Source organism: Mixophyes fleayi, chromosome 1, assembly GCF_038048845.1.
Source record: "Mixophyes fleayi isolate aMixFle1 chromosome 1, aMixFle1.hap1, whole genome shotgun sequence".
Classification (NCBI taxonomy): domain Eukaryota; kingdom Metazoa; phylum Chordata; class Amphibia; order Anura; family Limnodynastidae; genus Mixophyes; species Mixophyes fleayi.
Window position 1 is genome coordinate 360142773 of NC_134402.1, and position 24280 is coordinate 360167052.

The following is a 24280-nucleotide window of genomic DNA, read 5'->3' on the forward strand; positions in this document are numbered from 1 at the left end:
ATTATTTGGAGTTGGATGCTTTGTAGGGACATTTACCAAATAGTCATCATATGGTCTGTAGCATTATCAGGCCACCAGTTTTTGAAGAACAATACACCATCACATAGATAAGGGGTGTAACTGTATTTAAGGTCATAACTGTCAAAGAAATTTACACATATAAAAATTGTTAATCTTTAAATAATATCACATATGGGGTGTAGAAAATAACCCCCCTTAATGAGCTATATAAAATTTTCACATTAAACCAGGGCATACATGCCAACTCTTCCAGAATGTCCGGGAGACTCCCGAATTCCGGGTAGGTCTCTCTGAATCACGGGAGAGCCTGCAATTCCCCCACATCTGCAGAATTGAGCCCGCATGTATTACCACTGTAAAAAGACCCAAAACAGGCATTACGTCACTCGGGGCGGGGTCACAATGACGCGATCCATGAGGGCCCGCCCCATCTGTCCATTTATTAAGGAAAGTACTTAACTTTTCTCCTGGCCAAAACCATGTTACAATGCATATTACTTTTTTTTATTTTGCACATAAGGAAAATACTGGCTTTTTTTCCTAGATCAACTCTAAATTTCAGTGTACAAATAAGCTACAGTATTTGTGTGCTACATGAAAAAACAGCCAGTATTTAACCTATGTGCAAAATAAAGAACTCATTTGCACCCCTTGCATTGCAACATGGTTTTGTCCAGAAAACTTAAGTAAGAAAACTTGCTCAATTTCTTGCTTAACTAATGAATCAGGCCCATGGGGCATGTACCATGGTTTTGTCCAGGAGAAAAGTTAAGTAAACAAAATGAGTACTTTCCTTAATGAATCAGGCCCATGATCTGTAATTGTTTTTCCTATCTTAAAGGGATTGGGTGCTCACCTGCATGTAGTAAAGAGGGTGGCTGTGCCCTTTAGCAAACGGCAATGGGGGAAGCCTCGCCATTAAGTTGAGACTGTGAGCAGAACCACAGTATATAGTACAGGAGGACTAAATCTGTCCAGCTATGATTTAGTAGAGCAGAAATAACACTTCTATTCTGCGCTTTTTAATTATTTTCTCTGTTTTATCATGCTTTATTATTATTCACAATAAATGCAAGGTAATTATTTGTACAATATAATATTAGACCACAGGCTACATCCTATTGAATGCCTAGTGGCTATCAGCAATCACCTTGACATAACTGCTAGACCTGATTCTACAGGACAGTCCTCCAAGAGTCTGGGGGAAGGGTGGAACATGTCAAAGGAGCATGGTTGCCATAAGAGGGGTACAGGGAGTACAGCAGTATGGGGCCCAACAGCAAAGTGGGGCACCACCAGCCCTGGGCCCAAACAAATTTTTTAGGAGAGGGGGCCTCCGCAGTGAATTAAGGGAGGTAGCGGGCGCCATTTCTAGACAGCAGCTGTTCCTGAGAAGTGAGAGGTGGTCTGGGGAGAGACCTCTGCACGTAATTAAGGATGCAGCAGCGGGCCCTCCTTTAGGCAGCATGTCTGCCTGCACTCCCAAGATGGCGGGGCCCCACAGCTGCCGCCATATGCTCCTTGCAGCATTGCTGACATCATGTAATTAATAACGCCACAGCGCTGTCAACATAGAGGAGTGAAAGGAGACAGTAAGAAGACGCAGAGAGGTAGGTAAACTACTGCAGAGGTTAGATGGAACCAGGATGGAGGATGACTACATATAATGGAGGGAGGAAAATGTTGGGTAGAGAATAAGAGAATAATTTAAAAATTAGGGTGGGGCGAGAGAAGGATGGAGGGGGGCCCAGCCTATTACATTTGTACCAGGCCCCGCTTGGGTCCAGTACAAATGGTGGCAACCCTGCAAAGGAGTATGTAAACATAGCAGTGGTAAATTAAAATCACCATGTCCTCCCACCCCACATACTTTTTCATGCCTGATCACCCACCGAATCAGTCATAATTCTGTAATAAACATTATGGATCATTTTGTGTAAACAGCAGTCTTCATACTCAAGGCATTTTCGATAACCCAAAAGACCATTGCCTAATTTCTTTGGAATATACCATTTATTTTATGTGCACCATATGAAACATCTGGGCCCCCTTACTGCCCTGGGGTACACTCCAAAATACCCTTATTATAATCTAATACCAAAAAGAAGGTGTTACTTGGTGATACAGTTGCTGAGGCTATCCAACCAGGCACTGCATTCCTTGCACACCTCTATTGAGAACTTTTGAATTTGTCTAAGCACTTTCAGGTGTATGAGCCACTCTTTTGTGCCAGCAGTGGCTTAATGGTTGGATCCCATTTGAAGGGAATCATTATTTCTGCCATGGTGTGGTCCATAGGCTGTATTAATCCAAAGAAACATTTTCTAGCAAAATGAATGTGTCCCTATGTTCTCTATCACAATCGCCAGTTAATCTAGACCTCTGCATACACACTATCTAGAAAAATATTTTGGATTTGCTTATATTGTTTATTTTTAAGTTCATGTGTTTATATTTTTTATAGAAGAAAAATCCATAACCCACTATAAAAACTCATATCAGCTACAGATTTGAAAACAGAATCAGGTTGGGCCTATCAAAAATCTATAATCAACAGGAAATCTTGGTTAGAATCTTAGTACAATATGTGTATATACTTTTTATACATGAAGACTCCACCACCCATTGTCATTGCAACTACAGGGTTAATAAAGTAGGCGCGGCCAATCAACAGTCGACAACCGGCTGGATGATGTTATTTTGACTGACAGACTCCTCGCCCAATGGTTAGCTGAAGGATGTGCCTGGCGGCTCAGTATGAGGAAGTGGCAGTGTCTATTTGTCTTCTTAACGATTGCGGGCTGTGCAGCCGGTAGTGACAGCTGACCAGTGTGCGCAGTGGTCCTCAGCACAAGGTGAGAGAGGATAAAGCCATCCAAGTGGGGTCCACAAGATCATATATGCTTGATGGGCTCCGCTGGAGGTTAGGGGTTAAATGTGGGGCGCTAGGGGCAGTGCGCATAAAGCCTTGTACCCTGGGTTGTGATCCTGTGTAGGCTTCGGAGGCTGTGGGACTACAGGTCCCAGCATGGTTTGTAGGGCATGCTGGGACTATTATTTACACAACAGCTACAGAGCTACAGGTTGCCTGCGGTTTTCATGTTGGTGACTGCTCGCTATTTCTCCTGTGTCATGGTGATTCATGACATTTATCCCTACTGTAACCAGTTCCAGCCTCTTTCGTTTTCTACTGTACCTTACACCTTTCCCAGGGGCTGTAGGCTACAGCCTGTAGCCACATATGATTCTATATAGGTGTTTTTTCACTCTATCATATTTGTATTATCTATACTCACCCTCTATAAATGACATTTGTTGTTGTGGTGTAGTAGATTTGGCACATTGTTTTAAATATCATACAATAAAACAAAAATATTGGCGTCATTGTTATTTGTTTTTCTATAATTGATATTGTGTATTTTAAGGGAAACCTGTTGAGCCCTTATAATGTTGTAATCGTCAGGCTTGTTCGACAATGACAAAGTATTTTTAAGAAAGTAATTTGTCACAATAATAAACATTTGCTAGCAGGTATGTTATTTTAGGTAGCAGGTGTTTTCTTACAGGATAGAAAGTAAAGTCAGGAGCTGGTAACTCTTTTTTGCTCTCTGGCTACTATCATTATCTTTAATATGGTTGGATAAATGCAAGAGTCAGGTAGCCAATGTGCCTACCAAAATACTGGCGCTGCCTAACTTTTGGGAATATTGATGTCAATGACAAACTAATAATGGCATGTCCTAAATCAGGCATTTTGTGTAATTTGGTTTTCTTATGGAACAGAGGTAAATTTGTCAGAAATGTAATTAGGCTGATATATAGCTTTCATATGCAAGAAATTTGAGACCATTACTTTATCCACTATTGTGTCACGTGAACCTTAGATTTTCTGTGCATTATTAGCCCTGCAGTAATCTGCACAGAGACATAAGCAGTGTTCTCCAGATAAGTAATTCAAAATGATGATTACAAGTTAGAAGTGTTTACAGTGATGAGTCTGTCCAAACAAGTGTGTTTTGGGTAAACTGCTCAAAGAGGCAAGATGATGTACTACTGAGCACTGGTGCTAAAATGTTTAGTGTTTTATTTCTATGCATTATCTTTCCCTGTCTACTTGTAACTTTATATAAATGAACCTTGTAATCCTCTGGATGTGTTTCTATGATTCATTTCTGTAGTCTAGGAGCTGTTCACTAGGGCATTTCCAAGAAGTGATTCATAGATTCATGTATTTTCAGTGAACTGAAAGTGAGAGTAATTGTACTGCTGAAAGACACTGATCATGGCTTCTGAGGCTGAGCAGGAGACACGTTTGTGTGGAAACTGGTGAGTAAACCCTGTAACACAAGGCACTCCTGGCTATTTGGTGGCTGTGGTTTTAAACACTATGCTTTTAAAAAAATAAATTGGATCCTATTTGTAAGCAGAATATAGTCTAGCTATGTTTTAATTTATTTAGTGTATGTCATATGGTCTGAAAACAAATCTTGAATGCAAGTCTAAGGGACACAGAATGTACAAATGATTTCCAGCAATGATGATATGGAGTATGCAAATACAATAATGCGCTTCTAATCTAGATGATTATCTTAATGACACCATTGTACATTGATTGTCTGCATATGACACCACTATGCATACAATGCAATAAAATATATTGCTAGCTCCACTTTGCAGAGTTTTGCTTTCCTGTTTGCAAGATGTCCTACCTGCGCAGCTACACTACTCCTGATTCCTTTCACTTTCTTAGAGAATCTGAAGACCGTGCACACTCTGTATTCTATTTGCCATCTAATGAGGCTCTATTAGTGACCCATGAGATGTCCCTTTATTAGAGCATTTAGATGAACACATCCTTCGTATCCGTGCCTCGCCTCATCCCACATCCTCATATTAATGCCAGCTTTATTGAATAGTTGAAATTTAGGCAGGTAATAATTCTTGTTTTCTGCCTGTCTAGAAGGCCCTTCCTTCATTTCAGTAGCTGAACTGTTGTGCATGAGTGGAGTGAGCTGCTTACACACTGCCAGTAGCATTGCCAATCTTACAAGAGAAAAGCAGTACTTACCAATGCCATTGCTTGCTTGAGGGAAGACCCACAACTAGGAGATGCCAGGAGATTAAGCTGAAGGCCCGGTTGGCAGTGGATGGATGCAAGGAGCTAATATGACAGAGTTTATTATATTATATAGTGAAGAACTAGTGACAAGTATAGGAAACTCGCAAGAAACAAGATTATTTTACCACAGAATTAATTTATTGAATCTCTGTAATCATACATGTCATCTCCTAGACACAACTATCCAATAGTTATGGTAACAAGGAGCAGATTTATTAAGCATTTGTTGGCATCTTTAATTGGACTAGTTGCTTTCTAAACAGAATAACCATTCAGCAGCCTACTTGTATAAGCCATGTTCTATCTTTTCTGCAAATGTTTCCTTTACCTCTGGGGGAATATGGGACATAATAATGATCTGTAGGTAGTTTGTGGGAGAATACTTTCTATCATGTAACTACAGATGCCAAGCTGATTAATATTAATGATACTCTTGTATTTTGTTTCCAGTAAACGTGACATTCCTATGATAAATTTCACTATTCATGAGATTCACTGCAGACGCAATATCAGTGTATGCAAGATATGCAAAGAACCGTTTCCCACCAGCGATATGGATGAGCACGTGACCAATGAACATGCCCCGGTAATCACATGTTGGTTATACTCTTTCAATAATGTCATCTTATATATTTTTGGAAAATGATTGAGCCATGACTGTATTACTTTATGTACCTGGTCATCTTTTTAAATTCGGTGCCCAGAGCAAACCTATGGGGGACTAAAATGCAAGTTGCTAGTAGATCATTTACAGTGCAAACAGTTTAGTAATATGTCACAACTTGGATATGGGAGGAAAACTGGTTTATAGAGGTTTCTTCCCATCAAGATGGAATAATCATAAAACCAATGAAGAAACAAGCAAGACAAACTCTGATCTCGCCAGAATGAAAAGCCAAATGTTTTTACTGTAATGTACCACGTTGCAATGGAGTTCAGTAAAAGGCAAAACACAGTTCTAAAAGTAACCGTGTACTTCAGATATAGTACGGGAAGTCTTTCTGCGCCTTTTTCGGCTTTCTTAAAGCAGACATAAATATAAAATGTATATTCTAAAATGTGTTAATCTCATTAAATGGGTCTACTTCAAGCTTCTGCCCTGCATTGTGTGGTATATCGTAGTAAAGCATTTTATTTGAACATCTATTTAACTTAATTTTTGGCTTCTAACTGAATTTTGTTGTGTCCTGTGTTCAGCATAATGGTAACGGTTGATGATTTAGTTGTATGTATTGCAGGTGACCTGTAAATGTAAAATGAGCATGGAGAAGTATATGCTGGAGGAGCATGAGGTTCGTACACTGTTATACGCTTTGTTTTGCGTGAAATCCTGTTAACCTAACAGCAGTTAAGGCATAGCAGAACTGCAGAGGAACATTGCATTGTTGTATTATTGGTCCAATTAATTTAGTGACTCTTGTTCCTTCAAAATAATAAAAATAAAAATGAACCACACTTCTACAGATAATCTAACATGTTCCATCTTTTTGTTTGACCAGAAATTCAGTTTGGGGTTTTCTGAAGGCATAATAAGTTATTCTATAATGGCTATTTGCAGTTAGCTAACTTACATTCTCTAGCTTAACCTGTTGGTTATGGCTACATGTTGTTTAACTATTGCTGACTGACTTTCTGTTTATTGTTTTGTTTTTCATTGCTTTAAGTGAGGTTTCTGTAGAACGAAACTACACACTAAAATGAAATGGGTTATATGTTGTATATTTAGGGCCATTTTTTATATAAATCTTCACAAAAAAAATTATCTGCTTAATGTAACCGGCTATGGAGCAGTCCCATGAAGAGCGTATGGTCTGGTTAAGTTGCCATTCTGTGAAATTACCTTTTGGTTCAATATGTTGGTTTTGTTCCATAGTTTCCATGGTAAATATTAATATCCATCAAGCCTGATGAGGAAAGTCCCTGACAGATTTCGAAACACAACAGAAAGTCCCTGATAGATCTAGAAACGCATCAGAAAGTCCCAGACTGTAAAGATAACATTGCATGTGCATTGGGCCAAACACTCAAGCATGGCTCAACAGAGATTTAACAAAGGACCCTCCTCAACTGAGAACCCCAATTCTCTATCACTTAATCTGCACCACGGCTTTGCTAAATCACCCTTCCAACTGTTTGAATGCATGTTTAGCTCTTTTTTGAAGTATCTCCCTATTGAAGGCAATTTACCTCCAAAACAGTTTTTCTATTTAAAAAAAAACCAGTGCAGCGTAGGCAACTGTTTGTAAATGTTAAGTGCCTCCCTGGTCCCATAATATTCTGGTTATGTCCTCAGCTCAGACCGCAGTTGTTACTATGCAGTAACTTGCATATTGAACATCCCAAACTGTGCCCCCTGTACCTGTTTCACAAACACAGTGGGCATTCCAGGAGTTTGCTGTGCAAGCTGCTGCATAGCAACTCCAGTTTCCTGAGGGTTATACGAAGTGCTGAACCTATGAAGGAAGGCATAATGCATTTCTAGACCTCTACTGTCTGCCACCACTACATTCTCAAGTTTTAAACCAATCACTGGTTGCTCCTACCGACTGACAAAAATGCAATTTGATGAGTATTTAAGTTTTAAATAAGACTAGAACTAAGAATAATAGTCTTTTCTGAAGCAAAAGTTGAATTGATATACATGTTTTTACAAAGTTAATACAAGAATACATAAAATAATCATGAGAGAGCAGCATAAAACAAAAAGATAAAACCCTTTTATACCAGTAGTTGAGAATCATCTGTCCCATAGACCTTGGTGTCCTAGGGTTTGAAAACGGGGAAAATGTAATTTCATAACAGATATTATAAAGGAAAAGTAAATTATATACCTGGAGCATCTTTTTGTCAATCTTTGATAGTGAAGTTCTGTATATTTCTTACAGTAAGACAACACCCACAGTGTAGAAAGTGTCTAACTATATAATGTGACTGGGTCATGAATTACACTTTTATATGTTCTGAAATATAATAACTGCCACATGCATAGTTGTGGTGCAAACATTGATAACATGTAATTGCAATGTACTACTTGACAATGTAGTTAATAACACACATGCTATGCTACATAAAAAAAGTAGCAAAACAGCACCCCGCTCACTGCCCCTTTCTGTCCTGTACTTACTGCTACATTGCAGAAGGCAAATTAACTCTAGAGGCTAGATTTACTAAACTGCGGGTTTGAAAAAGTGGGGATGTTGCCTATAGCAACCAATCAGATTCTAGCTTTCATTTATTTAGTACCTTCTACAAAATGACAGCTAGAATCTGATTGGTTGCTATAGGCAACATCCCCACTTTTTCAAACCCGCAGCTTAGTAAATCTAGCCCTAGGTCACGTCCACTTTGAATAATTAAATGTAACGTGTATATGTGTGTGTGTGTGTGTATGTAGCATGTAATATACATGTGTGTTTGTGTGTGTCTTGTGCAGGTGATGGCTTCAGTTTAAGGTAGCATGGTTTGGCTTGCTTGTGTGCATATAATGTAGACACTGTATAGTAGTCTTTTGGAAAATAATGTTATCGGATAATAAGTCGTCAACATTCCTATGATAAAATATGTCTGTCCCTACACTGACTCAAATGCATCTAGGTCATCATCCACTCGGAGGTACGGGGCAGAAATCTATTAGAGTTAATATCTTGTATGATAGAATTTTGCAGTCCTTGGAACATCTGTCTATTTCATGGCTTGCAGAAATCTTTCAACATTTTGCATAACCAATTAAGATAGATCTCTGAAAAGATGGTATTTGCATGTAAGTTATTGCACCTTTTTATGGCAAAAGAGTACTTGATGCTTGTAATGGCAGAATTCACAGTTTCTTTACAAGTATCTGGAATAATTGTTAACAAATTCTTGCGCACTACTTGAAAACCTCTGCCTCCAACCCATCAGACACTAATGAAAGTAAAAAAAAAATATATCTATCTCTGTCTTGGTACATGTAGTGTATTTAGTTGCCTAGTATTATGTGTATACAGAAAGTAGTAATGCATATATGAATGTGTCTGTCTTTTGTAGCGATCTGCTTGTCCTCTCCGCCTGGTGAAATGCCAGTTTTGTGAGTTGGAACTTGCCTTCAATAAACTAGAAGACCATGAAGATTATTGTGGAGCCCGGACTGAGCGCTGTGAGAAGTGTGGCTGCAGTGTGATGACCAAGGACCTTAATTACCACCCTATTGAATGTGGCAAAGTAGCACCTCCAAAGAAACCTGCAAGAGTACATAGTTGGACAGACAGAGACTATGAGGGTGCATGGTTTGAACCTCCTAATAACAGGTCTACTTTCACAGACAGTCTGTACTCTCGGATGCCTATGCATTTGCCCAATAGATTTTATGGGAAATCCATTTTAACCCAATCATTAAAGGCATTTGATGGTGAAATAGCCCAAAACACAGGGAGAGAGCAAAACAGAGGTGAGATACCTGTATTTATTTGTGTTTTCATTTGTGTTACAGCTTGTACGTAGGTATGTGCCTACAACTACAACTGTTACCTTGTTTCCATCATTGCTCATGTCTGCCATTGTTGTCTGTATTAAATCCTCCAGTGTAAGGATCTGGTGGACTGGTGGTAATCTGTATCCCAATGCTTGGGATACCAACAACCACTATCCCCTACACACAAAAAAAATGAATAGTAAAATCAATACATGATGAAAATATACACTTGCCTTTACAGCGATGCCATCAATTTCCGAAGAGTCTGGTATACGACAGCTACTAATTCCGAAGGTGCTGCATGCCGGCGTTGGATTGTGATGTCGCCGAAGACATTTAAAGAGGTATGTTAATCATATGGTTAGGGTGCACAAAACTTCCCTTACCTGACATCATAATCCAGCGGCGACATACACCATCTTCGGAATTACCAGCCGTCGCATACAAGACTCTTTGGAAATAAACGCCTTCGCTGTGAAGGTAAGTGTATATTTTCACATAGTAGTGATTTTACTATTCGTCCTTTTTTATCCATTTTTTATTTTTAGAAATAGTGGGTGTCTCTATCCCAAACGTCAGGATACTATACCCCACCCCTGCTGGACAACAAGCTTGTTCTGGGCTTTCCTTTTATTTATTTTAATTGGAACCCATAGAAAGAAGACAAATAAAGAAGAATGCCAGCCAAAATGCGGATTTTGCTTTGTTATTGTGAACTTGTCACCTTTTTGTGTAAAAATTCTCTCCAAATAAAGCGCTATATATGTAGAGGGGTAGCTGGGAATACTGTCCTTCTATACTCTCATACAGGCAAAGTGGCATACAATATTAGAAGCATGTAATTTTACATACAGCACATTCTGAGTAAGTCCACCTACTCAGGGCCGTAACTAGGGCTGTGCGACGGGGCGACCGCCCAGGGCGCAACGCTGAAGGGGGGCGCAATTTAGGAATATTTTAGGTTAATTTGGTTAAAATTGAGGGCTAAGGGGACGGCATTTGTCTTTCTCGCCCTGGGCGCTAGAATTCTGAGTTACGGCTCTGCACCTACTCATGCTCACTTCTTGGCAATTTTCTGCACACGGGAAGTGTTCAAGGAGGGAAGCTGTGACATAGGGAGCAAGTCAGCCAGGAGTAAGTGTAACATGGTGTTGCCCAAGTCAGAAGCTGACTTAATCTTTTCCACACATTCACATTTCAACATTCAACCTTTTGTTTGGTCTGCACTCTAAATAAAGTTGTTTTAATTCAATGTTCTAATTGCTCAGATATGCAGCCAACTTTTTTTTTCTTTGGAGGGATTGTTATGGTTTGTAGTTGCAAAAGGGGCATATCTATCTATTTATTTACATACCACTTGGTCTTCTGGGAGAAGAGAACATATATGAGGAATATTTTCTTCCCACACATTACATAGGGCACTATGTAAAAGGTACTTTAATATAAAGGTGACAAAGTGCTCTTCAAGCTAAAACACTTATTTAGACTTGTGGCGCAGCAATCCTCCAATCCCGCAGGTCTTCCAATGCCGTAAACAATCCATCGCTACCTCTATGCCTTTTTTTGTTTGTTTTTTTAATATTATTCACTTCTTCCTTATAGAAACTAATAGTCTTAATTATGTTGGGCAAACATTTTTTTACAGGAGCTGTATTAAGCTTTTACTATAGTATGTTGCTTTTTTGTACTAACATGGGGTATGCTTGCCCTAATACCTTGTTGAATTCTTTTCTTGATCTAGTGAGAGAACAAACAAATCTGCCCAGAGACATCCCAGAGCAAATATGGGAAGTACCCAAAGAAAAGCCTAAAGCACAATGCAGTTATGACTCTTTCCAATCTGCAAGCCATCGGAACAAGACACCCTTCAACCCTGAGCCCAATCCTCCATTTACTGAAAGGGGAAAGGAATTCTGGATGGACTTTTATTCTAAGGATAGTTTAAACAAGGTGACTTCTCATGGGCCGAGCAGTCTTAACTATTTTTCTGATGATAAATCGCTGCCATTTGATGTCCCCAGCGGTCCTACCAGTAAGTAGCATTCTTGCCCACATTCCTATGATTTGAATTTGGAGTGAATGTCCTATACAGTATATTAGTGTTCTGTTGAGGTACAACTTGTTTCAACTTCATTTTATGATACTGGGATGTCTTCTGTGAAAGAAAGGGGGGGGGAAATAAACAACAAACAACTCAAGTTGATCCAATTTAACTGCGAATGAACTTGGTTGGTAGAACAAGACGTTGTCCTTTGTATTGTTGCTTAGGATTGGTTTCCCTTTGTGCCATTTTAAATTGGTTCTGTAGTTAATCTTGTTTTTCCTAACTATCATTTCTAAACTACCTTTTTTAAATTTGGACACACTGTCCATATATGCCTCTGACTACTACAACTGAACTGCTGGACATTGCTTCCAGGGTTGTGTGCTAAGCAGTTATGTTTGACAGAGTACTCAGAATCTGGCATCTCTGCACTCCTCTGCTACCTATAAATTTATTGGATTTTTTTTCATACCACGTCATAGCATAGATAATATTATAATTACTATTCTAATATAGAATATTGTAATCTGCATAGGTGTCGGGGTAATGCAGAACCTGGGAACTCTAACAAGTGTGGCAGGCCTGATTGTGAAAACTTGGGAGCAGTTCCAAGTCTGTAGCTATAGCGGTTCATGCTGGACTGCAGTAATAAGCCAGTAGGGCTAGTAACTCCTGTGGGCTGCGTTTTGGGATTTAAATCCGCAATCATTACAGAATCGCAGAGGAAAGGCGAATTGATACTATTCACATCGATCCTCAAAGAAGCTCAGGGGAGGGGAGGTGAGCTGGTGGGAACCCTTCTGTCAGTGGGGATATCGGACAAATCTGTGTGCAATTTGTCTTAACCCAACCCCACCCAAAATTAATTGAGGAATTCTGCTTATGAATTTATTTTTAATTTTCTAATATTCTTTATAATTTACATTTTTCATCTATTACAGGCCTGGCCAACCTGTGGCTCTCTAGGTGTTGTGAAACTACAAGCCCCAGCATGCTTTGGCAGTAGATAAGCTGATGGCTGGCAGATTATGCCAGGCCTTAGTGTCACAACACCTGGAGAAGCCACAGCTTGGCCAGGTCTGATCTATAAACTGGAGCAAAGTCATAAGACCTTTTTATAGAGAAATGCATCTGGTTCAAATGTGAAACCGATGCATAAAGAGTGATAAGCGTATTACCGATTCAGAGACCTTGCACCGAATGACCACTACCACTAATATACAACATGCATGTGTGAAAGATACATGTTCAAATGTGTGTGTTTTATCTCAGGACATTATCGGAACTGAAAATATTTGAGATAACCGTTGTTTAATGACCTTTATAAACATGGTATCTTGTGTCTCAACAGTTGGATCAGTTTTTACTGTATGACAAGCCAGATATTAGTAAATCAAGTTACTTGTGATATTTTAGTGCATTAGAACAGATTTTATTCAGGTCTCCACTGATTGTTCTTGAGCCTAAATAATTTCTCTAGTTAATGTGGAAGAGCCATGTATATCTTCCACAGGGAACTTTGATTTACTAGTAGCTAGCTTGTCATACAATAAAAATGGAGCCAGTTGAGCACATCTTTCCGTTTGAACACGATATGCAATGTCCAGAGTGAAGTAACCAAATGAATCTGTTCCTGGTCACACGACTGTTTCCACACGCTGTCGTTGGCAATGTGGTCCTGTGTTTATAAACAAATTGCTATACTTTTATTTATAAAATATCATTGAATACAATAAAGAACAACTTGAGATTAATGAACTGACAACCGAGTCCAATTAAGATTCGTGCGATCCTCAGGGCAGGTGACTAGACTGGTATATAATGTGGTAAGTAAAATTGTTTGTTTTCCCAATCCCTACAGAAAGATGGAAAAGCAAGGCCACAAAGGCTAGACGGTGGTACTAGTAGACAAGGCAGGCAGCTCCAGCAACTCTGCTAGTGCAACTAATATGTGCATTCCTTGGTAAAGCCTAGCTTAACTGCTCATCAACGTAATTAATGCTGAGTTGATGATGGGAATGCATAGTGCCGCCAACACATGGCGTCATCGCACCCCCCCCAAACCAATCTAGCCTGGTTGAGTAAACACTGCTCTGACTGCTTGCAGTTAATACATTCCAGCATTTCCATAGCACAGAGCATCATGCATTCTAAGGAGGGCATTCATACTACATGCTGTGAGGGACCCCTGTTGTATTCTTCACTAGACTAAAGCGAACTTCACACTGTTTGTTTTTGTCTGGTCATTAGCAGTGAGGAACAAATGGGAGCCTGAAAGATTGTTTGCGTCAATTTTTTGTTTGTGCTCATTTATGCTCTGCCTTGGTCAAGCCACCCAAGGAATACTTGTGTGTGGATGTAGCTTAAGAGTATGAAATGTCTGATGGCAGAAAACAGTAGTTTGCACAAAGCTGTATAGCACATGATAGAGTATCAACTATTCCAAGTAGTCACTGGTTCTGCAGACCTATATTTGTTGATTTTGCTTGATTACATTGTGTGGAGAAGATATGGTTGTGGCCCTTTTAACAATGGCTTCCTATCTGATGTGATTTAAAATGGTTCCTTTTAATGTCTTTCTTTCATTTCCTTTTTTTTTTCCTTGTCTTTTATTCACAGAGGCATTGTGGTGCCCAAGGGTTGAATGTTTCCAGCAGTTAAAATGTCAGTTTTTATGGTTTACCTTTGTACTCTACACATGGTCTCTGAAGAGTCAGTTGTATCAGGCTACCTGGGGTTAAGTTGTAGTTTTTTTTTCAAATACGTTCTGCTCAGAACATGAAGGCATAATGTAATGCCGACCGCAACCTGCGATATATGCAATTGGCCAACACACACTTTCCCTAGAGCAAAGTTTAAATTATATTCACCTTCTATTAAGTATTAATCATTGTAAAAGAAATAATAAAATTGTTAGTGAATATTCCTATAGCATAGTGCTAGATGTCCTTATATCCTACATGCCGCTGCTTTCTGTGTGGTTCGGAATCTTTCTCCTGGCTGCTGCATCACTTTGGGCTATTCTACAGCCTTGTGCTGTCTACTGCAGTGACAAGGGGCGGGCATCCCTACTGTGTACTACATAGGCAGAGTTATGTTATTACTGGAGTGCTAGAGGATCTGTGATGTAATATATTTGGGGAAATTACTATTTCCTTTCTTGTAATGAACCATTCTGTAATGTTTTAATGAAACTTATCGAGCCACTGGAGAGCTATTTTTTAATGTCCTTCAATAGAAAGTGTGGGGTGTGTGTATAAAAACTGCTTACTTATACAATTGCAGCATTTTCTCTGGTGTTGATGTTAGCCATAAGCTTACATACTAAAGGATTTCTGATTAGTGAACCTGTCACCAGGTCCAATATATTTGTTATGCAATGCTTTGTACACTTTGTATTTAAATAAATGCACTATTTTGCACTCAAATGAGTGAACAAGGACATGCAGTCTGTATGCTAATAGTTCTGGTGCTAGTCCTTTTTACGAAGACGAGAATTATGACATTGATTACACCGACAGTACTTAATCAATGTCACAATTCCGGCATGGAGCAAATATAGACTTGCCATAAAAACGACTTGCAACGCTTCAGGCGCCACATATACATGCAGACAGCAGAAAGTCTGATTCTAGTGACATTGCTGGTTTTAAGGGGCCAATGGCAAGACCTGGTGCCTGTATAATCCAAAAAAGGGTTAGGTCGCCGAGTCCTGCCATTACCTCCTTTAAAACCAGCAATGTCACGAGAAGCAGACTGGCGGCATTTTCTGCTATCGGCATTTATATGTGGCGTGTCTGAAATGTTGTCAGTCGTTTTTATGGTAAGTCTAAATTTGCTCCATGCCGGAATTCTACTCATCGACATATTACGGTCGGTGTAATCAATGTCACAATTCTCGTACCCCCCACCCAATAGTTCAGACTGCGTTATGCTCTGATGGGCTGGCTTTCTCCATACCTCACAGCAGGAGACATGATTGCAGTTTTTATCTCCCAGCCCTGTCTATTTCTGACTGACTGCTGGTCTCCCAACTAAATTAAAACTGATCTTTATCTACCTTTTTTGAAATTATTATTTTGTTTGTTTAGCTGATGACACACAACTGCCCTGTGAGTTCTGTGAAGAGCTCTTCCCTGAACAGGATCTTATTTTGCATCAGGTATGTTTATCCTGAAGCCTTTTGCTTCTCACAGTAATAAGCTGAGTATAGCTGTTGTTTGACTATTTCAGTGCTGCCTCAAAACTCGCTACAAAGTTGTGCATTGACTTCTAATTTTTCATGTGTGTACCATTTTGGAATCAATAATTGACAATTCTCCTTTAGCAGTAGGGGAACATAGACATGGTAATGGCTCATACCTCATCATGGGGACACTGAAAACAAAGTGGAATCCTTATCCCTATAATCCATATGTTTACCTGCTCCTAGCCTTTTATTAATAGTTTGTTTGTTTTTTTTGTTTTTTGTTTTTTTATTTAATATTTTTACATTTTAAGGAATAGCCTCAGCTGTACACTGGGACATACTGGTGGTGTTCTTTTCTCCTACAACCACTAATTTCCACCACAGCACCCCCGGCCTCTACTGCAGGTCAATTGAACAACAATGGAACCTAATGCAGTGTATTCTAACTCTGGGATCAGTAGAACATCTCATTCCGCTTTAAAAGATTTCATTCCTGGTGGCAGCAATGTGGAAGAAGGTTCTTTGAGAGTGCAATTTGCTGGGGAAGTTCTCTGGAGACTCCCAGTCGAACTGTTCAGGAACAGTCTGGTTCTGCCCAAGTGACAGTTGGGCAATAGCATAACTACATGGGTTACAACATTTACTTTTAGTCCATAGAATCCTTTGCCTGCTACAGTCTGTCTCCCATGTTTGCAGCTTAATTGACTGCCACAGTAGCCTGTACAACCACAACTGATCGGTCCACCCTTCACAGGAACACAGTGGAACTAGCCAGTGAGGGCTGACTCTTCATTCTCATCAGTGTTTTTGCCTGGAATATCTAGGGTGCAACATCTTACATGGAGGATGCGTTGTTTGTGCCAGATCCTCAGCCAGTTTATTGGTAGCGTGCAGAATCCCCTGGCTCAAATTTTGATCAGGAGAGTATACTTCCAATAGGTCCCCCGTCTATGCTGTCTTTTTCAGATAAGGCCCTCTTTGGGAGAATATACTCAATGACACTGCAGGTGGGAAGAGATCCTTACTTGGAATAAGCGCAACTTCCACAGCAACATTTGCTTATCCTGCCCGAGTACACGTCATGGGAGCATTCCTCAAAGGCTCAGGCAGCTCAAACAGAAGTACTTCTTGACTTCTCAACAGGAAATCGCCAAAGTTGATGACAATGACACGAATCCTGAGGGTGGAGTGGTTGTTGCTCGTTTCCTTCTCTTCAGGGACACCTTTTATATTTGATTGCAATGCCATCAGTTGGGGATGTATCATTAAAGGGCTATCTTGTCCTTGCTCTTCATTGGGGTTGGGGTTTCAATTCCAGTCTCTTCCTTGTGGTCAAGCAGGATGGTTCCTTCAGACCTGTGTTGAATATGAATATGAAGGCCTTCAACAAACTTGTTCTGCAGGAATGATGCAAGAGATTAATTCATTGAATTTTATTGCGAGAAGGGGAATTTCTGGCTTTCCTTTATATTTCATATGCCCATAGGAAGGACAACTAGTTCTTCCTCTGCCAGGGAGCACACCTCCAGGTTTGGGTGCGCCCTTTTGGCCTGTTATGTGTTCTGTGGGCCTTTACCAAGGTCATGGCCTCTGGAGTCACACGGCTGGAATATTAAATGGTCCAAATCATAACTAGCCCGGTTGACTTCCATGGTATTTATAGGCTTCTATTTCTACATGGTGCTTCAAAGAGTGTTCTCTCCCAGTATAAAACTTGATCTCTGCTGAAGCTAATTACACTACTTCTGACCAACCCACACACTCTTATCCACTACATGTGAGTGCCAGGGGACTTTGTTCTTGACCCTTGAAATGCTATATGCGTAAATCCACATGTGCTCCATTGAAAATGCACTTGTGTGTTAGCTGGAAGGGACACTTGATGCCTCTTCCACTATCTCACAGGACAAGTGGGGCTATATATCTAACCGCAGAGAGCAGGAGAAATATTTTATTTATTTTTTTTCCCAGTGCCCTGCCTCTTAGGGGTGAAACATAACCCACCATCTGTGCCCCTTTATAGCTCTGGACAAAAAACAGTAACTACAGTAACTTTTTATTTATTTTTTTCCATGTCCCCAAATCTAAGAACTATTTTTTTTAGATTTTTCTATTTCATGGAATTGTCTTATTCCCTGGTCCCCCCATACCAAATTATGTATCTATTACAGCTTTAGCAGTTTGCTCACCCAGCCCTTTTCATTACATTGCTGGAAGATTTTGAGCTCAATATGAATAGAACACCCCTACAAGCAAGAACTGTATATAGTAATGTAATCTTCATATATATAATATATTATGCTGGAAATATGTGTCTTAATGTAACCTAAAGTGGGTATTTTTACATTTTATATATTGCTCTCTTTTTACATGTCAATGAGACAGGCTGTCTCACATTGTTCTTTTCTGGTTACAGTCTGCTTGCAATCCCAGTGCATTTTCCTTCAACCGAAGACCTTCTCCTTGTTCTCTAGTGGACTTTTCACAGAATCCTAGATCATCCCCACCACCTGTTGACAATTCGCATAGTGTCCTCATTCCCTGTGAATTTTGTGGCATACTAATGGAGGGAGAGATCCTGTTTCATCATCAGGTACGGTAAATTGCAAAGGAGTGTAGCTAAGAACATCTAGCTACAGATGCAGCACCTGCTGCTAGTTGTACAAAAATATTTCCAATTTCACTCTGCATGATTCGATTATGCACTGACTAGAGTGTAGGCAAACCTCTCCAGAAGCTCAGAGGAACATGGATGCTGAGTGATCGGCTGTTAATAGGAGAGAGAGAGAGTTTGGTATATGTGTATGTGCATATATATATATATATATATATATATATATATATATATATATATATATATATATATATATATATATATTTTAAAGAATACAATTAACCACATATTTGATTAATGATGGAAACATACTGGAGGGGAGAGGAAGATCTAGGTAAGGTAAGATGAGCAAGATATTTTGTGGGGGCTATTAGATCATTGTATAGAGTTGGGGGGGGGGGGGGGGGGGAACGAACTTTAACTTAATCATTGTTTGTTGTGGGATCAGATGAAGAGAAGGTGCCAGAAGGTGTGTGTAGGAAATTAATAAGTTGTTGCTCAGGGAAGAGAAACCATTTCATGATGGGTCTTGTCCATATTTTCTTGCAAGTAATATCTTGGACATTCATGGTAGTCACAGGTGTTTTGGTTTGAGAGGGTTGGAAAGAGATTTAAATGTAAAGAGACCTTTTGGGTGAGACACCTAAGCAGGCTCTAGAGAATAGAAGTTTATTTTGTTTGGTGGTGTCCAGAGCATTATATAGCCGTATATTTGAGAAAGTGATTAGAAGCTGGAGACCAATACCGTTCTATTTTGCAAGAGTTTGTGAAGGCATCACATTTGTTTAGTGTGTCATGGCTGAGATCAAAGAGTTGCTGGAGCCACTTGGCTAATGGCTGTGCCAGGGTTTGTATCCGAATAAGACCATGTAGCATTTAGAGTTATTACAGAGAGGTGGAATGTTATTGAAAATGAATAGATCTGAGATTTCTGTGGTTGAGGAGGCTTTGTAGAGTCTGAGAGCAGAGGGGTTAATGTGGTGGAGGAGAGCTTGCAGCTTAAAGGTTTTATAGTCCATTCTCAGCCCTGATCCTAAGAGACCAGTATCTCAACATGTTTTGCATATATCCTACCTGAAGCAAAGGTATCTTTGAATTTTGTAGAATGCACCCTTTACTTACAAAGGTGGTATTTAGTATTGATGACACCTGAAAAGCCTACATTTACTTACCATAGGATACAGTTGGTGTTTACATTGGTACTATTATGCCTGTAATACAAATATTTGTTTACATATATCTCTTTACTTTTTACTTTTGTATTTGTCCAAGAGATCATGTTGGTGTCTTTGACAATTGTATATTCAGTGACTCCAGGGAATGTAGGATCAGATGACTGAGTTTCTAATGTTTTTAGGGCACAACCTCTTAAGGGAGCAAAATAATATATCCATGTCCAAAGTTACCTATACTTGCATGACTCAGTGATGCACAACCTGTATAATTTGTGGAAAAGATGCCTATGTACAATTTCCCTAATGACCTACTCTGCAATCTCAAAGAGTTGCGTTTGTGTTCAGATAATACATGGAATGCATATCTACACAGTTAGTAACAAAAGGAAGTTGCTAGAGTCAAGCTTAAAGAAAACATTAATTATCTGAACTGGTAAAGGAAAGCATCTGCTTGATCTGTTAAATAGGGTAAACTGTTATTTGCAATGCATGTAAAGTGACTTGGTCTCTCCTAGGATCAATGTGACATGGGTCCAAACACTGGAAAGAGCTCTCCCCATTTAAAAGCATTGCTTACTGAAGACAATTCCTATGTTGAGGAAGAGCACAGAACTGCTGATATTCCACCAGCCTCCCAGTCACCCCAAGGACGCAAAGCAGGTTAGTATTAACATTGTATGGTTCGTTTAGATGTGAAAGGCTATTTAATAGGATCAGACTTTTTTAATTTTTTTTTATTTTAATACTAATACAGGATGTAATGCTATAGGCAAAAGTACTAAATGTCAGTCTACAAATGTAGATAGGAACTAGTAGAGGAATGGGGGAAAACCTTTTAATAACGGACTAGCCTTTCTTGTAGATAGTGGCCAATGATATTTATCTGCCTTCATGTAAGTACCCTAATGTATGTATCTTGAACCTCTGATGCAATCTACATAAAGGTGAGGCATATCTCCCTACAGCACATGGTAATACATGGCCAGATCAATGCATGCTTCCCCTGGTAATCCCCAGTTACATTCCAATACAGTGACTGAGAAAGCAGTAGGTGTTCATTTGTACCTCCTCTACACTGCTCATAGTCCCTCATTCTTTTTTGGATTCAGGTGCTTCTCATAGTTACTGAAGGAGAGAGCTAAGGGTCATGTCTGTTAGTCTGAGTGTCACCCTATGAGGAGCTTAGTTGTTGGATGGAGGGGTAGTATGGTGTTGGCTGGGAGACGAGGTGATCATTTTAATACCTGAGCTGTAGATATCTTTCCACATGTTAGGGACGCACATGTATGTAGTACTGTTCACATAATATTGATTTGATTTAAATTACTACAACCAAATTAGTTTTTTTTATTTTTTTTATTTCATTACCTTCAAGTTCAACAGAAATCCATGCTTTCCTCTGAGTATAAACTGTGCCACTCCATATGCTGCCTAGTAGGTGGTAACTTTACCCCACGCCAATAACCTCATCCGTGCAGTGCTTACCTGGAGGCCATAATCCAAATAAAAATAGAGCATCACTTATGGACTGAACAAAGAAAATGGGTGTCATGTATTTTTATTTTTTTGCTTAAAAATAACATACTTTGACCACATGATGCAGTGTTATTGCTTCTGTCCCAAGCAATGCCCTGTTTATAATTTAAAAAAAAAAAAAAAAGTTCTGTCCAGTCTATTTTGCCTGTTTTCTCTACAGACAATAATACTGCTAGCTCTAACCGATACCATAAAAGAGAGAATACAAGTAAACCTCCGCACCCTGAGAAAGCTATTGGTGCAGTGGGAGGTCAATACCATCAGACCAAGATGAATAACTCCAGTCTAGAAGAACTGAGAAAAAAGAACATAGAAGAGAATTCTAAACTAGTCAGAAGCCAACGCAATGATATCCACAGTCCTGCTCTCTATCCAGGAGCATCAAATAGGTAGCGTGGTTATTTTCTAACTTCTAAAAAAGTGTAACATGAATAAAACACATTTTGAAACAAATCATTTTCAGATTTCTGGTTCTATAAATAAATTGCAGAAACCTACTATAGTCAACACCAGTTTTCTTTTCAAATAGTCTGGTAAACATCTTGCACATAGCAACATGTCTGAGTTATGGAGATACTTTTTATTCCTGATGTGTTATGTAGAAGAATGTAAGCATTTATCTATACCAGTATTTCCCAACCTTAGTCCTCAAGTACCCCTAACAGTGCAGGTTTTCCAGGTGATCAGTGATATAATTATACCACCTGTGGATCTGTTACAATGTATCAGTCAGTAATGATTACACCTGTGCTCCAGCAGGGGGATATGGAAAACATGCACTGTTAGGGGTACCTGAGGACTAGATTTGGGAAACACTGAAAATACTCTGGTTTTTCTAGAGGAATTATTACTTTTATATATGCAAGCAGGTGAGTTTGACTTGTGCTGGCTGACATAACACTGTGGTGTGTGTGTGTGTGTGTGTGTCAGAATGGGCAAACATTGGATTTCAGCTAGCAAAGCATCATAGGGGTTGCCAAATGTTACCGATGTTTCATATAGATTGTACAGCAGACAATGATATACTCGTATGAATCATGCATATCTTCTGTAACGAAAGGTGTGATTTCATTTTGGCAGGGATACCAACGCCAGAGGCAAGGTAAGAGTGCATTAAGCCACCTGTTAGTATTATGCTGCTGCAAGTAATGTGTGTGGTTTTTAATTTTATTTTTCTCATTCAGCCAAAAAAGAAGATAAACATGGGAGCAGAAGATGTTGATAACGAAGAATGAATTTTGTTATGTAATTCCTCAGATAGTTATAATAATGCTTCGATTTATGGACTGTTCTCCTGTATTACATTTTATATTCCATTTCTATAATATATTCATCTCGATTATATCAACTTCTGAGTTCTGTAACTGTATTACAAACAATGCTTTTGTATCCATTTTTGTAATAATTCTATTATAAAGACTAGAGCTAGAGGAAGTGGTGGCAGATCCACAGGTGGATTACTTATGTCTCATACTATTTTCCTAATGTATATCCATTATAGGGGCAGTAGTAGATAAGATGCTATATGTTTTTTTGTATGTGGTGTATTTTCCCCTTTTGCGCAATAAATATGTGGTGGAAAACAGCTATGTCTTTATGTTTGAAAATAAGAAATAGACCCATAAAATTATGCAAGCACTAACCTATAAGCCAGGAACACTGCTTTAAATTAATAATTGATAGAGATATTATTGTAGCATATTGTTTTAGATAATTGAGGATTGTATATGTGCTGCCAGGCCTCTTACAGAATTACAAGAACAAAACTCTTTAAAATAACAATAAACCATCACATAAAAAAAAAAAGAGAAGGTTCATCCGGCAGATGCGTAGATCCAAGTCGGAATCATAACGTTCACATTCACTGGTTGAAATCGAAACAAATGGGGGGGCACTTGTAAAGGTAATAGTCTTCCGCTCCTTGGGTATCTTGTGTCTATTATATTTTTGTTTTTCGTTTAATTTTCGTTTTAATTAAAAAAAAAAAAAAAAGTTAAGAAGCACCTGAAAATTACTTGGTGTTTTCAGGGTTATATATTAAAATTCATCGGGCATATTGACATTTGTGGTGCTCCACTGGTGGGATGGTTAGAAATATATAGATATCTTTTGAGAGCAGTACAGATTTATTTTATATGGTGTTCTGGTCACTAAGCACATATGCTATCTGATTCATACTGTGTTCTATTACTGATGCCCTCTTCTAAGCAAATACAGCCATGTTGACTAACTGCATCTCAATGTTTGTTGCAAACATTAATATATTAACTGTCTGTATAATATGAAGATGCTACTACTGGTGGCGGAGGATTGCGTTTAGAAACATACAATTGTTTTTGCTGTAGAATATTTAATGAGATTGCTTTAAACTAAAAAAGTAGGTCAAAGAAGCTTTTACATCAGTAAAAGTAAGTGATATGCAAGCATGCTGTTAAGAATATAAAGAGAACTGGTTGATTACTTGCAGGAATATAATTTGTTCTCCATAATAGTCTTTAAAGTGGACTATCTGCATACAATGGAATGCAAACATTTTGTAGGCTGACCCAGTATCCATGAGAAAGCAGCTTGTGAATTGACTAGGAACCAGTAACTTCACAAAGTGCCTGAGTCTTGGTGTGTTACTAGGCTGCGTGCAAATGACAGGTGCGTTATGTTATTTCACTGAATTGATTTCCTTCTGTTAATCGAGTGTAAATAGTGTATTTTCATTTTTGTTTTAAATGTGTTTTATACAACATTAAATAAAATAATCACTAGTTGCCTCATTGGTGTTTGACTAAAATTACTTTATGGCTATAGATCCTGGAACACGAACTGTATTGGTTCAGTAGAAAACTCATCACTTTGCATTGTTTGCAAAGTGATGCAATCACCTGTCAACTACGTTCACATAACGTGATGTAGTGAGCAGAAAGGCTTTGGGATGCCCCTTTTTTCAGCATGCAACCACCTACCAACATTTATAATTTGTGACATTTGAGTGCATGAGAAGGGGGCATGGTCATGCTAGACAGGGGCATGTCTAGTGCTTTGGAGGTGCTTGTCTGTCCCCTTCACCTCTCCTAAAAAATTCCCCTTCAATACCCCTAGTACACACAGCATTGGGTCAAGACAGTGGGACAGCCCCCT

The 24280-nt window shown here is 39.1% G+C and overlaps 1 protein-coding gene across 5 annotated transcripts; it reads left to right on the forward strand.

Moving 5' to 3' along the window:
* The first annotated feature begins 2732 nt into the window (after positions 1-2732).
* TRAFD1 (TRAF-type zinc finger domain containing 1) lies at positions 2733-23916 on the forward strand. 5 transcript variants are annotated; one of them, XM_075178490.1, is made up of 12 exons: positions 2733-2876; positions 4260-4347; positions 5591-5726; positions 6379-6432; positions 9167-9566; positions 11332-11622; positions 15726-15796; positions 18240-18416; positions 20128-20272; positions 21309-21537; positions 22209-22250; positions 22333-23916. In XM_075178490.1, exons 2-12 carry the CDS (start codon positions 4304-4306, stop codon positions 22346-22348), a joined length of 1605 nt encoding a protein of 534 aa, XP_075034591.1. In that variant the 5' UTR covers positions 2733-2876; positions 4260-4303; the 3' UTR covers positions 22349-23916. The 5 variants fall into 5 exon arrangements, with proteins under 5 accessions (XP_075034591.1, XP_075034590.1, XP_075034592.1 ...); XM_075178489.1 differs by having other exon boundaries at positions 22229-22250; XM_075178491.1 differs by lacking the exon at positions 21309-21537.
* The last annotated feature ends 364 nt before the right edge of the window (positions 23917-24280 follow it).